This window comes from Diaphorina citri, unplaced genomic scaffold (assembly GCF_000475195.1).
Source record: "Diaphorina citri unplaced genomic scaffold, Diaci psyllid genome assembly version 1.1 scaffold188, whole genome shotgun sequence".
Classification (NCBI taxonomy): Eukaryota; Metazoa; Arthropoda; class Insecta; order Hemiptera; family Psyllidae; genus Diaphorina; species Diaphorina citri.
In genome coordinates this window covers 201,732-215,096 of record NW_007377625.1, presented here as the reverse complement: position 1 = coordinate 215,096, position 13,365 = coordinate 201,732, and the positions used below count along the sequence as shown (strand labels likewise).

General features: G+C 34.8%; 3 protein-coding genes across 3 annotated transcripts in view; all 3 read right to left on the bottom strand.

Moving 5' to 3' along the window:
- Nucleotides 1-1,541: 1,541 nt before the first annotated feature.
- Nucleotides 1,542-3,560, bottom strand: LOC103505657 (caltractin). Its single transcript, XM_017442533.2, has 3 exons — nucleotides 3,339-3,560; nucleotides 2,266-2,736; nucleotides 1,542-2,067 (listed from the first exon to the last, which is right to left on the bottom strand). Exons 1-3 carry the CDS (start codon nucleotides 3,339-3,341, stop codon nucleotides 1,978-1,980), a joined length of 564 nt encoding a protein of 187 aa, XP_017298022.1. The 5' UTR covers nucleotides 3,342-3,560; the 3' UTR covers nucleotides 1,542-1,977.
- A 1,320-nt stretch (nucleotides 3,561-4,880) lies between these two features.
- On the bottom strand, nucleotides 4,881-6,620 carry LOC103505656 (mitochondrial amidoxime reducing component 2-like). Its single transcript, XM_008470011.3, has 2 exons — nucleotides 6,386-6,620; nucleotides 4,881-6,226 (listed from the first exon to the last, which is right to left on the bottom strand). The coding sequence occupies exon 2, from the start codon at nucleotides 6,147-6,149 to the stop codon at nucleotides 5,058-5,060; it is 1,092 nt and encodes a 363-aa protein (XP_008468233.1). The 5' UTR covers nucleotides 6,150-6,226; nucleotides 6,386-6,620; the 3' UTR covers nucleotides 4,881-5,057.
- Nucleotides 6,621-8,832: 2,212 nt separating this feature from the next.
- LOC103505666 overlaps nucleotides 8,833-13,365 on the bottom strand; it is a 98,045-nt gene continuing 93,512 nt past the window's right edge. The window contains exons 9-12 of the mRNA XM_026820951.1: nucleotides 13,020-13,213; nucleotides 12,611-12,773; nucleotides 11,085-11,218; nucleotides 8,833-10,628 (exon numbers count right to left, since the gene is read on the bottom strand). Of these exons, the coding sequence (XP_026676752.1) occupies nucleotides 9,610-10,628; nucleotides 11,085-11,218; nucleotides 12,611-12,773; nucleotides 13,020-13,213 (1,510 nt within the window). The 3' untranslated portion in view covers nucleotides 8,833-9,609. The remainder of the gene's footprint in view (nucleotides 10,629-11,084; nucleotides 11,219-12,610; nucleotides 12,774-13,019; nucleotides 13,214-13,365) is intronic.

Below are 13,365 nucleotides of genomic sequence, written 5' to 3'. Positions count from 1 at the left end.
ATTCAGATGATTTATTGTTTCAATTTTTTGTTTTATGTTTTTTATATGATTAAAGAAGACATTCCTCATTTTAATATATCAAAATAATTTAATTGTTTAGTTTTTTTTAAGGTCTAGAAAATCAATCTGTCCCAGAGTTACTCGATCTATTTATGAGAAAGAAATACTCATTATTGATTTAATGGATAAAATAAATATTTTTTTTTTTTTTCATTGTTTTATTAAACACAAAAATATAATAATATTACTATCAATGGAATGTGGTGACTAGATCATTATAAGTAAGAAATTTACAAGATTCTTCTGAGATCAAAACAGATGGTTAGTGGTTGGGTGGAAGAGCTCACATAAGTAAGAACCCTGCCACTCAATAGAAAATCAATCTGTCCCAGAGTTACTCGATCTATTTATGAGAAAGAAATACTCATTATTGATTTAATGGATAAAATAAATATTTTTTTCATTGTTTTATTAAACACAAAAATATAATAATATTACTATCAATGGAATGTGGTGACTAGATCATTATAAGTAAGAAATTTACAAGATTCTTCTGAGATCAAAACAGATGGTTAGTGGTTGGGTGGAAGAGCTCATTTAAGTATGAACCCTGCCACTCAATTTAAAGCCTTTAAAAATATCATAAAAACTACATCATTGCTCAGCCTAGATATAGGTGAACTTGTAATGCCCAGAAGCAATGAGTACTTGCTCTTGAAATTTTCTCCTCTGGCTAATTGAACTCAGACATAAGAAGTGCCGATTTTTATTTTATTTATGAATTCCTCCTAACTCGTGAGAGGAACACTAGAATACCTATACAGAATTATTTGAAAATAAATTAACTTTAGACTTTAAGCTTTAGAAAAATAATTCGAAATGTTTAGTGCTTTAGAAGCAAGTTTTGATAAAATAAAATGGACAGAAAAAAATACTGATCAGAAGGAAGGCTTGGACTGCGTGAAAAAAGTCAATTTTAGGAGGGAGGAAAAAGGAAAAACACACTATAAAATAAAACCCTTTTGAACCTGAGAAGAGAAAACTTACCCCACAACTTCCTAATTTACTAACATAATAAATACGTATATCAACATACTGGCATTAGATTTTGGTGAATCAAAACGAAAAAAGTCGAACAACTATGGTGATTTTATTGTGACAACAGGCACCAGGCCTTTAGAAATATAGTGAACTGTGGTGGCTTAAACTCTAACAATTTGTTTTTATACATTACATTTCATTTCGAAAAAAAGTTTGTATACGTGGTTTGCTCAGCTCTTGTTTTTATAGCTAGGTTTTATTCAATACAAAAAAGGTCAAAAGACCATTTGTGATTTGTACGTGACATATGACTCCATTTACGTCCGAGTTGAATAGTCTCATGTTGATGTAGACAGGATGTTGAGGCAAAGGACTTTTTGACCAATCAACTGCTCCAATAAGTATTTTAATGTGAGAATTTAAAACCCCAAAGAAACGTCCAAAAATGGACTATGTTGATGTAGACAGGATGTTGAGGCAAAGGACTTTTTGACCAATCAACTGCTCCAATAAGTATTTTAATGTGAGAATTTAAAACCCCAGAGAAACGTCCAAAAAATGGACAAATAAAGTTTGTATGAAATCAACAAGAGACTGTAAACGTAAGCGTTAGGTTCTTTTGATCTTATTTAATCCTATGTTGACATTGGAATGTACAGGAAGACATAAAACTAGTAATAAAAATTGACAAATAAAACACCCTGAGTCCAAGATATTCTAAATCTCGCCAACGTAATGTATCATGTGCACCCTCTGTCTTTTGAACAAACCACATCCATTGGGTGTTTGTTTTCCAAATATGGAATTCGTTATTCCATGATTATGACCAGCATTAAAAATATTCTTTCCAATAAATAAAAATCACAGATACAAACACAAAGTACTTATAATAATTATTTTTGGTTTCTTTCTTTTTTCTGAACACACAAAGTTTAGTTAGTACAGGCTTGTTTTCTTCATAATATGTAGGAATTCTTCTTCATTTATTTCACCATCTCCATCTTTATCAGCTTCATTAATCATCTCCTGAAACAGAAATATAAATAACTTGGATAATGCAATAATGCTGTCTAGACTATGTACCAGTAGGTATTATTTCTAGATAGTATTGAAGTAAAATATTTAATCTCACTAACAACTTTGTCAGGAATAAGATTCTATATATTCTGAATTTCCACAAGACATGATTTTATGATCTCTAATTGTTTATTTGTTAACAGTTACCTGAATCTCCTCATCTGCAATATTTTCTCCCAGTTCTACAGCAACACTTCTCAAATTAGCAAAAGATATTTTCCCTGTATTATCTTCGTCAAACAATCTAAAAGCTTTCAGTATTTCTTCTTTGGAATCCTTGTCAGCCATTTTTTGTGTGACCAAATGCAGAAAATCTTTGTAAGTCAGCAAGCCAGAGTTGTCTTTACTTATTTCACTGATCATTTTCTTGATTTCTTCTTTCTTTGGTTCAAAGCCTAGAGCTCTCATTGCAATTTTTAACTCCTTTGTAGATATTGAGCCAGTGCCCTCCTTGTCAAATAGAGCAAAAGCTTCCTGAATGTCAGCTACCTGCTCTGGTGTAAGTTCAAATTTAGGTCCAGACGGTTTCTTCATAGGTGCAGCAGTAGCATTGGGAATACTATTGTTATTATTTACAAATATTGGTGTGGGAGAAGAGTTTGATTTCCGGAAATGAGCCTGAAATATTGAAATGTTAATAAATTACTGACCTCAGTGGTTAGTGTGCTGGACTTCAAATCTAGAGGTTGATGGTTCCAAGTACTTACTCCCATGGTTCAGTCTAGTGAGCCATATGGTGCAACCCAGAAAGTGTTGTAGCAGATTTACCTTAAACCCATTGATGATGACTGATGACACAGAAAAATATCCAACCACAACCATAACAGCCCTTTATCAACACCAAGATCTTCTAGGAATGTTTTTTGGGCTAGTCCTAGACTTCAAATCTAGAGGTTGATGGTTCCAAGTACTTACTCCCATGGTTCAGTCTAGTGAGCCATATGGTGCAACCCAGAAAGTGTTGTTGCAGATTTACCTTAAACCCATTGATGATGACAAAATTAAACCACATAAAAATATCCAACCCCAACCATAACAGCCCTTTATCAACAACAAGATCTTCTAGGAATGTTTTTTGGGCTAGTCCTGGGAAATCACAGTCAACCATTGTAGCTATGCAGAAATCTTAACACCATCTCTAAATGCAACTCAATCCATAGACATAATATCAAATTTAGGGTAACTTATAAAATACTTTCTAGTGGGATTTATTAACTTACCATATTGTGCTTTTTATCAGTTGTGTGAAGACAAAATATGAGAGAAGTTCTCACAGCTTGTTATGTCCAAACATTAACAAGGGATTCATTACTACAACTAAATTGAAACTTCCTGAGCTTCGAAATAATTTAAAACAAGCTAACTAATAAATAAATTGACACTTTACGAAGATAAACTTAAAATAATCACACTTATCACACTCTCTTATCAAGTTATCAATTTTATCAAATGAATTAATGAAATTTAAATTTTTGAAATTTGATGGAAATTTAAAATCAATACACTTGTGACGTCATCACCTAGGCACGGAGAAAAATGATTGGTTCTTGTGAAAGTGAACAGGAAATCCTCTCATCTGATTGGAGAGCTTTGTTGCCATGACAACTATCACAAAAATGTAAATAATAAGATTCGTTTACACGGCGAAACGAAAATTTTATCTCAATTATCTCCCTTTTTTTTACCTTCACCGCTTAACCTAGGTATTTTTATTTTTAAATATTTATTACCTATTTTGGAAGTTTTAATTGATCTTTTTTATTTATTGAATGTTTTATTAACTCCTTTTTTGAAATTCCTAAATAGGTAAGTAGGTAGAAATAAAAACATCGAGTATAAGACTGTTGGGCATAGTAAGTAGGTAAATGTAAAATCTTATATTATAAAATCAAGATCCATTCACATTTCACACACTGATCGCTTTATCTCCTGAACCACAACACCTAAAAAGCTGAAATTTGTTAGGAATATAGGAATATTCCTTTTATGGTCTAGGCGTCTAGGTGTGCAATAAGAAGGGATTTTGCGAAAATCAAATCGATCCTGAGATGTGATCAATTTTTGATCGCTAAAATGTCCATAAGAAATACACAGAGTGTAGAGACTGCGGGAGAGAAATGTTCCGCTCTCGACCAAAATTAATCATGAAAATTAAAATTCAATACTGCGACTTGTCGTGTCTACAATAGTAGGTAAGTAGAAAAAAGCAAGACGTAAAAAAGAAAGTTTCGGAAGGAGGTAAAAACATAATAAAGGTACGAAACATAAAATAATCAGGTACTGATGGTAACATAAACAATTTGATCTAAAAAGAAAAAGTAAAAACGGTAGCTACGACTCTACAAAATGACATCGAGTATAAGACTGTTGGGCATAGTAGGTAAATGTAAAATCTTATGTTATAAAATCAAGTTAATCAAGATCCATTCACATTTCACACACTGATCGCTCTATCTCCTGAATCACAACACCTAGAAAGCTGAAATTTGTTAGGAATATGGGAATATTCCTTTTATGGTCCAGGCGTCTAGGTGTGCAATAAGAAGGATTTTGCGAAAATCTAAACCGATCCTGAGATATGATCAATTTTTTATCGCTAAAATGTCCATAAGAAATACACAGAGTGCAGAGACTGCGGGAGAGAAATGTTCCGCTCTCGACCAATATTAATCATGAAAATTAAAATTCAATACTGCGACTTGTCGTGTCTACAATAGTAGGTAAGTAGAAAAAAGCAAGACGTAAAAAAGAAAGTTTCGGAAGGAGGTAAAAACATAATAAAGGTACGAAACATAAAATAATCAGGTACTGATGGTAACATAAACAATTTGATCTAAAAAGAAAAAGTAAAAACGGTAGCTACGACTCTACAAAATGTAATATTAGCGATTAACTCGTAAATATAGGTAGGGATCTGTGATGGACAGACAGTCCTCTTTTCACCGTTGTTGACTAGCAACAAACACAATATCATTAGTCCTTATACAACCAGGATGATATAACCCTGCATACACCCCCATCACAGGTGAATGACCCTCCAAATGTTTTGCCTTGTGGTCTATATCCCCTAGCCGTCTATATGTCCTTAGCGTACGAATAGGTTCCAAAGCAGGATTCTTAACAGCTGTCTCCGGGTTGAAGGTGATAGCAATGCAACGAGTACATGGCTTTACAACACGGAATATGGCATCCCCTATCTTCATCCAATCCCAAGTATCTTCTTCATATGGAATACAATTCTTCACTACAATATTAGGGCGGAAATGATAGCTAGTGAACTTTTCACCACAGGTAACCCTAGTGTTCAAATCATTGACAGATTCCTCATTTACAATCATGTAGCTGGTAATGTCAGAAAACCTCCCAGTGTCCTCATCACTTAGCAAGTTATACACTTGAGTATAACTATCCCATGAGTTAGCAATGGTTCTCTTATAATCACAACACATACCCAGTCTTATATTCCTATTGGTTTTATTCAACAGAAACATAGAGAACCAGTCGGATGCTTCATCCCCGCAATCAAAAGCTTTGACAACCTCATTGAAATGCATCTTGAAACTCTTCAGCTGGGCTTTAGATCTTACTTTGTTTACATTTATGACCAAGGCCGGAGTAATGTCATGACGTATGTTGAATTCTACAGTCTCCTCATCTTTCACACTCATTTCCACAAGAACTAGCTGCTCATAACACTTGGCTGTGATAAACTTCTCCTTGGATTTATCGAATAGAACGAAATTTCTGTCGCGTAAAATATACTCTTGAGAAAGCGAAGGTATCTGTTCCATCCCCCTCAGTTGACAATTGGCACAGTCGAGTTCTTTATAATAGCCGGACTTGAGTGGATATATCAATAGTTTGGAGACCCTTCCGATGGCAGTCCATCGCTCTGGGAGTTCATATTTGGGACGTTTATATTGCAGCTGTCTGTACCAATACAGGTAGCCCACAACAAGAGCACCAGCACTTGCCATTATTACAGAGGAAATAGTTTTGCAGTACGAGAAATGCATCAGATAAGTATTCATTTTTATTTTCGATCCATATAATCATGAGTATCTAATTTGTCAATAGTAAATTGTCATGACTTTGAACTTCATTTCATCTGTGGAAGGAAAATGAAAAATTGCATTATTTAAAAAATTTACAACTTCCCATAGTTAAACCCATTTAGGTATTATGAGACCTACTTTTTCAATGTTGGGTGTTCACGATTTAAATCCTACACAGAACAGGATCAAATAGAATATTTTTGTAAACTTACCAAAATGCTTTGTTGTTGCGAAATTGAAGAATAAAGATGTATCTCAAAGATAAACTATTACAGATTAAACTTTAAATCAATAACGACTGCAAAATAAACAATAGGTCACTCTACTCACGATCAATTATTGAACAGTTACAATTTATAAAAACAAAAATATCAATTATTTTAAAATCAAACAACAAATGGTTGGGCTCAACTAATTTTCAAAGAGTACCTATCTAGCTTACCTATACTGTTTGGTATTATAAACACAAATGACGGCTAGATGGTATGGGTAGTTGGGTACTCACCAATATTACAGGTACCCAGTTATTATAGGTACCTACCTACCTACCTATTAGAGGTCCTATAGATGAGAGCTTCTGCAGTTAGATAATGCACCTATATTTATAAGACTACGATGTAGATACTCGCACGCAGTACCTACCTATACTTTAACGGTATAACTTGTGATTATATCTAATAGGTCTGTTAATAATAAGTTTTATTATGAAATGATATTACCCATTTTCCTCTCTATTTCCACTTTATTTTGTACCTATTCCAAACTCTACTCTGACGTGTACGCAGGTATGGGAAGCAAAATGAAAATCTAGGTACATATACCTACCAACCTACCTCCCTACCTGGACGTACTTTTACTTATTACCCATTTTCCTCTCTATTTCCACTTTATTTTGTACCTATTCCAAACTCTACTCTGACGTGTACGCAGGTATGGGAAGCAAAATTAAAATCTAGGTACATACCTACCTCCGTACCTGGACGTACTTTTACGAACTGAAAAACGTAAATCAGGAGATAATGAGGAGTGAGGGACCAACTAAAAACACGGATTGTTATTTTAAGTAATTAACAAAATATAATATATTAACATCTTACTTATTTCACATCTTCTTTTTCAACATAGATATTATTATATAACTATAAATTATAATTTAAATTAAGTACAAATAATAAATAAATAAATACAGCGAATTTTGGCTGTACAGCACAAAAATCTGTCCAATATTATAACAGGAGCGTAAAAAGAAGAACATCGAACATAGAAAAGCAATCCTAGCTACATAAATATTACCTTCCTGACTGGCCTAAGAATAAATATTACCTTCCTGACTGGGCTAAGAATATATATTACCTTCCTGACTGGGCTAAGAATTGTTCTTTCTGACGAGACATATAGGTGACATAGGTAGGTAGGGGTAGAAAAGAAAGAAAAACCATGTATAAATCCATAAAATGGGCAAAAATACCAACCTACTAAGATTTATCATCCAAACCGATTCCAATATTAAGCTATGTCCACACCACACAAGTCGACCGGCCCCCGTCGAAAACATTCACTAGATCGACAACATATTTATTCTCGTCGATCAACGGGGTCGACTATATATGTGTACACAGCTTTATACAATAATACACACAACCGTCACGTAATTAAATAAAATGCCTACGCTGAATTCTAAAGCCAATTTACTATACTTTAGCTGTACTAATCATCTTTTTTTTTTAAAAAAATCCAAACCGATTCCAATATTAAGCTATGTCCACACCACACAAGTCGACCGGCCCCCGTCGAAAACATTCACTAGATCGACAACATATTCTCGTCGATCAACGGGGTCGACTATATATGTGTACACAGCTTTATACAATAATACACACAACCGTCACATAATTAAATAAAATGCCTACGCTGAATTCTAAAGCCAATTTACTATACTTTAGCTGTACTAATCATCTTTTTTTTAAAAAAAGTAGGTACATTAAATATTATGATGGTTTTAGAGAGGTAGGTATAAATAATGAAATAAGAGTAAAACATTTTCCCAAGTAAATCAAAAAACAAAACTACCTATCTAAACATGACAATTTTCGAGTTGTGAGATCCGTGTAATTTTAATTACAACTGTAATCTGTAATGTGTTTAATGTTCAGTACCCTAGATTGAAAACACAATACCATTCAGCTATTAAATATTATGATGGTTTTAGAGAGGTAGGTATAAATAATGAAATAAGAGTAAAACATTTTCCCAAGTAAATCAAAAAACAAAACTAGGTACCTATCTAAACATGACAATTTTCGAGTTGTGAGATCCGTGTAATTTTAATTACAACTGTAATCTGTTTAATGTTCAGTACCTAGATTGAAAACACAATACCATTCAGCTACCTACCCTACCTAACCTATTTTCCTATTAGGTATCATAATCATATCACCAAAACTTTGAAACTAAAAATCATGGAAATGAAAGTTACTAATAGTGAGACGGGGCTAACCCAGTCGTATTAACACCGGATTGAGATTAATCAAGAATCGAGCTACATATAAAAATATGAGAATCATGTGGAAGTTTTATTATTGTAAACAATATTGATGTGGTTGAATGAAGAGCCGTATTTTATTATGTGACTTTTTTTTGTCATCATACGAAATTTCTCTTTGGACTAGTTTGGACTGGCAGCGGGTGTGGTGGAACCAATACGTCCAAACTAGTCCAAAAATAAATTTCGTATGACGACTTTACGTTCAGAAAATGGGACTAAGGTAAATAAATTCTACATCAATATGGGTGGATCCGGAATTAAAAGCAATAGGTATTGCATTAATCTGACTCGATAAGCCCCTTCCTAAGAGACATTTAGAGCTTCTACAATACTGGAATAAATTATCCACATTATACACGTACCTACCTACATCTTCAATTTTAAATTTTGAAATAATTTACCCTGTAACATTTGTGTTCACCTGCATTTCAACATATATTACCCATGATTATGAGTGTTCAAACTTTTCACTATTTGAAGAAGAAAGTGATCAAGACAATGAGGAATAAGGAAAGTAGATAGTAAAAAGGAGAGAGTTGAGATTTACTACATTGAAGATCAGGATATCAATATATCACTAGCTAAAGGTATTATTTCTTTTCTAAAGAAATCGTGATAGGTATGAGCTTTCTGAAACTCAATATCGGATAAAACTGAGGGATGAAATACCAACATACTTACAACATACCTATCAACGACTTCCCCCTTTCCTCAAAAGCTTATACCTACAAACCTACATACGTACCTAGATAATTACCTATAACCTATAGGTTCAATCAGTGATCACAATATTAGTATCAATTCGAAAGGTTGAACACCCCTGGTTAGATTTTGTTACCTTACCCTTAGATTCTAGAATACTGTGATCATTTCGGACTTTGATTCTCAATGTCAGGAGATTTCTTTGCTTACATCTATTGTTTGGACACGTCTAGAGTTGGTGGGCACCATTTCTAACTTTTCCGGATCTGCATCGGGCATAATGATGCACATGAAATGTTTATTCGTATTTGAATCTCTAGGATAAATAGTAACGGGCGTGAATCGTTCTAACGAGCCTTCCACATAGGCGCACAAATTTTGATAAACTTCGGGAAAATGTCTCCTTAAACTAACACCGTGTAAGCGTAAATGTCGCTGAATATTTATAAAGCAAATCTGGCGGGACTTTTGTGAGGTTGGACATCCTGGTACTGAGGTCAAAATAAGCGTCTCTGGATGTTCGCTACTCTTAGAGTGTAAGGGTGGACTAGGTTTAGTTATCAAAGATTTATCAAGCTTTGTTTTGGCACAACGAGACACTAGTTGCCTCTCCCATTTGACAGCACCTGAGGTAGGTATTTCACTGAGAACACAAATACTAACATACAGTACGAACCTCGTGTCAGGATTATAAGACTTACATAACTTAAGAAGCTCAGCGTACAACTCAGACCCAATATCATTCGCAGGTAAATCTGACCACTGAACATAGGATGGATCTTTGAGTGCTGGTAAGCCATTGTTAACATAATCCTCAGCACTCTCAGGACTTGTAAACAAACATCGCACTGTACCTCTCCCTTGTGATAGAAACCCTCTCCTAGCTAGCATGGACACATGGAGTAAACTCTTAGGGTCTGTCTTGATAAGTGACAGGACACGTCTACAGAGAGCTCCCACCCTGGAGTGCAGGCAAGTCTTCCTGTGCTTCTCCCAATGCGCTCTTCTACAATCTCGTGAGCAATATACATGAGAGCAATTATGGCAGGTTTTGAAAATTTTCCGCGCGTCATTCACATCTGCTGTTTTACCGCAATCATTATTGCGGCATCTCACAGTATCTGCGGAAGATGTCGTGGCGGTAGCGGCATCAACAGTTTTCCGATCTGTGAGGAGTGCGGGATGAGGATAGCCTTCGCTAGCTGATCCTGTAATCAAAGACGATTAGCTTTAACATTCATTCTACTCAACTAACTAAGTTATTTTTGTTTTTGCATTGTGTACATCCAGGTAATGGGTCGATTTGTTAAAATTCAATTGCTTTGTGCAGTAATGTGTCAAGTAGGTAGGTATTAGTGACACATTCAATCATTAATTTTATTTTATCAAGTCTTTAGAGTTTGTTTACGTATTGGTGGAACAATGTAAAAAGCAATTACGACTTTTCCCAAGATTGAAGATTGAGAAGGTAAGTTTCAGGCAACAAAATAGGTGCTAGGTACCAAAGGGACATAAAAAACTTGCCTAAGATTACGTTCGATCCATGAAGAATAATATTAGGTATAATAGGCATCATCATCATAAAATATACTCTTGAGAAAGCGAAGGTATCTGTTCCATCCCCCTCAGTTGACAATTGGCACAGTCGAGTTCTTTATAATAGCCGGACTTTATTGGATATATCAATAGTTTGGAGACCCTTCCGATGGCAGTCCATCGCTCTGGGAGTTCATATTTGGGACGTTTATATTGCAGCTGTCTGTACCAATACAGGTAGCCCACAACAAGAGCACCAGCACTTGCCATTATTACAGAGGAAATAGTTTTGCAGTACGAGAAATGCATCAGATAAGTATTCATTTTTATTTTCGATCCATATAATCATGAGTATCTAATTTGTCAATAGTAAATTGTCATGACTTTGAACTTCATTTCATCTGTGGAAGGAAAATGAAAAATTGCATTATTTAAAAAATTTACAACTTCCCATAGTTAAACCCATTTAGGTATTATGAGACCTACTTTTTCAATGTTGGGTGTTCACGATTTAAATCCTACACAGAACAGGATCAAATAGAATATTTTTGTAAACTTACCAAAATGCTTTGTTGTTGCGAAATTGAATAAAAATATATCTCAAAGATAAACTAATAGTTACCATCACAGATTAAACTTTAAATCAATATTGGTCGATTTGTTAAAATTCAATTGCTTTGTGCAGTAATGTGTCAAGTAGGTAGGTATTAGTGACACATTCAATCATTAATTTTATTTTCTCAAGTCTTTAGAGTTTGTTTACGTATTGGTGGAACAATGTAAAAAGCAATTACGACTTTTCCTAAGATTGAGAAGGTAAGTTTCAGGCAACAAAATAGGTGCTAGGTACCAAAGGGACATAAAAAACTTGCCTAAGATTACGTTCGATCCATGAAGAATAATATTAGCTATAATAGGCATCATCATAATATCACATGTTTTTTTTTTTCTCTCTCTCTAATCGAATACCTGAAAATTGAAAATAATGGAAATGTAATAAAAACTGACACTGGCAAGCCGCCGCGCCGGTATAGAAATGGTCTATAATTCTATATTTACCAATACTCTAATAATAGTTTTATAATGCAGGAGCTTCTAAGATGTCTACCAACAAAAATACAGAGCTTTTACACTTGAGTGTAAAATATCTACGTACCTACCTATATGAAAACACCCTGATCTTGAAGGGAATTATTTTCCACAGAACAGAGGCAGTTCAAATAATATACAACCTGCGTTATATACAACCTGCGTTATACAATTTATTCTACATTATTGGATAGGTATTCAGTAACTCCAGATCAACAGTAGGTATAGGAAATGGTAACTTTACTTAGCATTCCATAAACTATTAATATATTTTTTACTATGCCATGAATTTATTCTATGACAAGATAATCTAATGTCAACGGCTCACCTGCTACCTACTTTTTGATATCATGAATTCTTCCAGTACCCAGTACCTCATTACTAAAAATAAATAATCTTTACGAAAGTTTCAAAGACACAAAATGACATTTACCTACGTTTAAGCATTTGTACTTACACACTTCCCTAATTCCCTGATAAAACGGACAAAAATAGCCTGGACTGTGAGTTGGGGTCACAACTCAAGACTAAAACCCTTTCATGGCTATGGGCCGGAAATACTTACAGTGCCTTCCTACCTGCGAAGTCGACGCGGCCTCCATTACAGGCCAAACGTCCCACGGGACCGGGACTAGGCGTTCTGGAAGCGAGCGGCAACCCTAGCAGAGAATCGATAACATCGTCCATAGTGGTCGAACTTGGACTGGGTTTGTTTGTCGGGTTTTTACCTAGGCGGGACACACAGACAGAATAACAGAAAAGGTCTCATCAAACATCCGCACGCTCCAAGATTTTTTTATTTAAATCTACAGTCTATCATAAAAAAGGAAAGCTACAACAAAAAACGTCAGCGGACAAAAATAAATATAAATCAAAAAAGGTGCCAAAATAAGTGTGTCGGAAAAAAAAAATTGGATGGAACTAAAAATCAAATGGAAATGAGGAATTGGAAATTTAGGTTGAGGACAGCTCACCATTAGTGTTGGCGCAGACTTTGGCACTCTTACTAGACGCGAGAGAATTGTTCAGGTTGAGAAAATAGTCGGGGGGCAAGGCGGGATTATTGACTGGAGAAGAAGGAGGAATTTCGATGGGTCGACAACCGATGAATGAACTCTCCAGCCAACACTTCTCCACTTTCCCGGTGCTACCCTTCGGGGAGATTGATCTGAAAAGAGGAAAACGAGAAAAATCAATAATGAAGTTTCTTACAAAACGAAAGTTAAAGTATCAACAGCCATTCCCTCAATCCCTCTGTAAAAACCAGGGTGTAGCACCTGCTTTTGTAGAAGATAATCAATTCAAAGGATGATTTGAAAT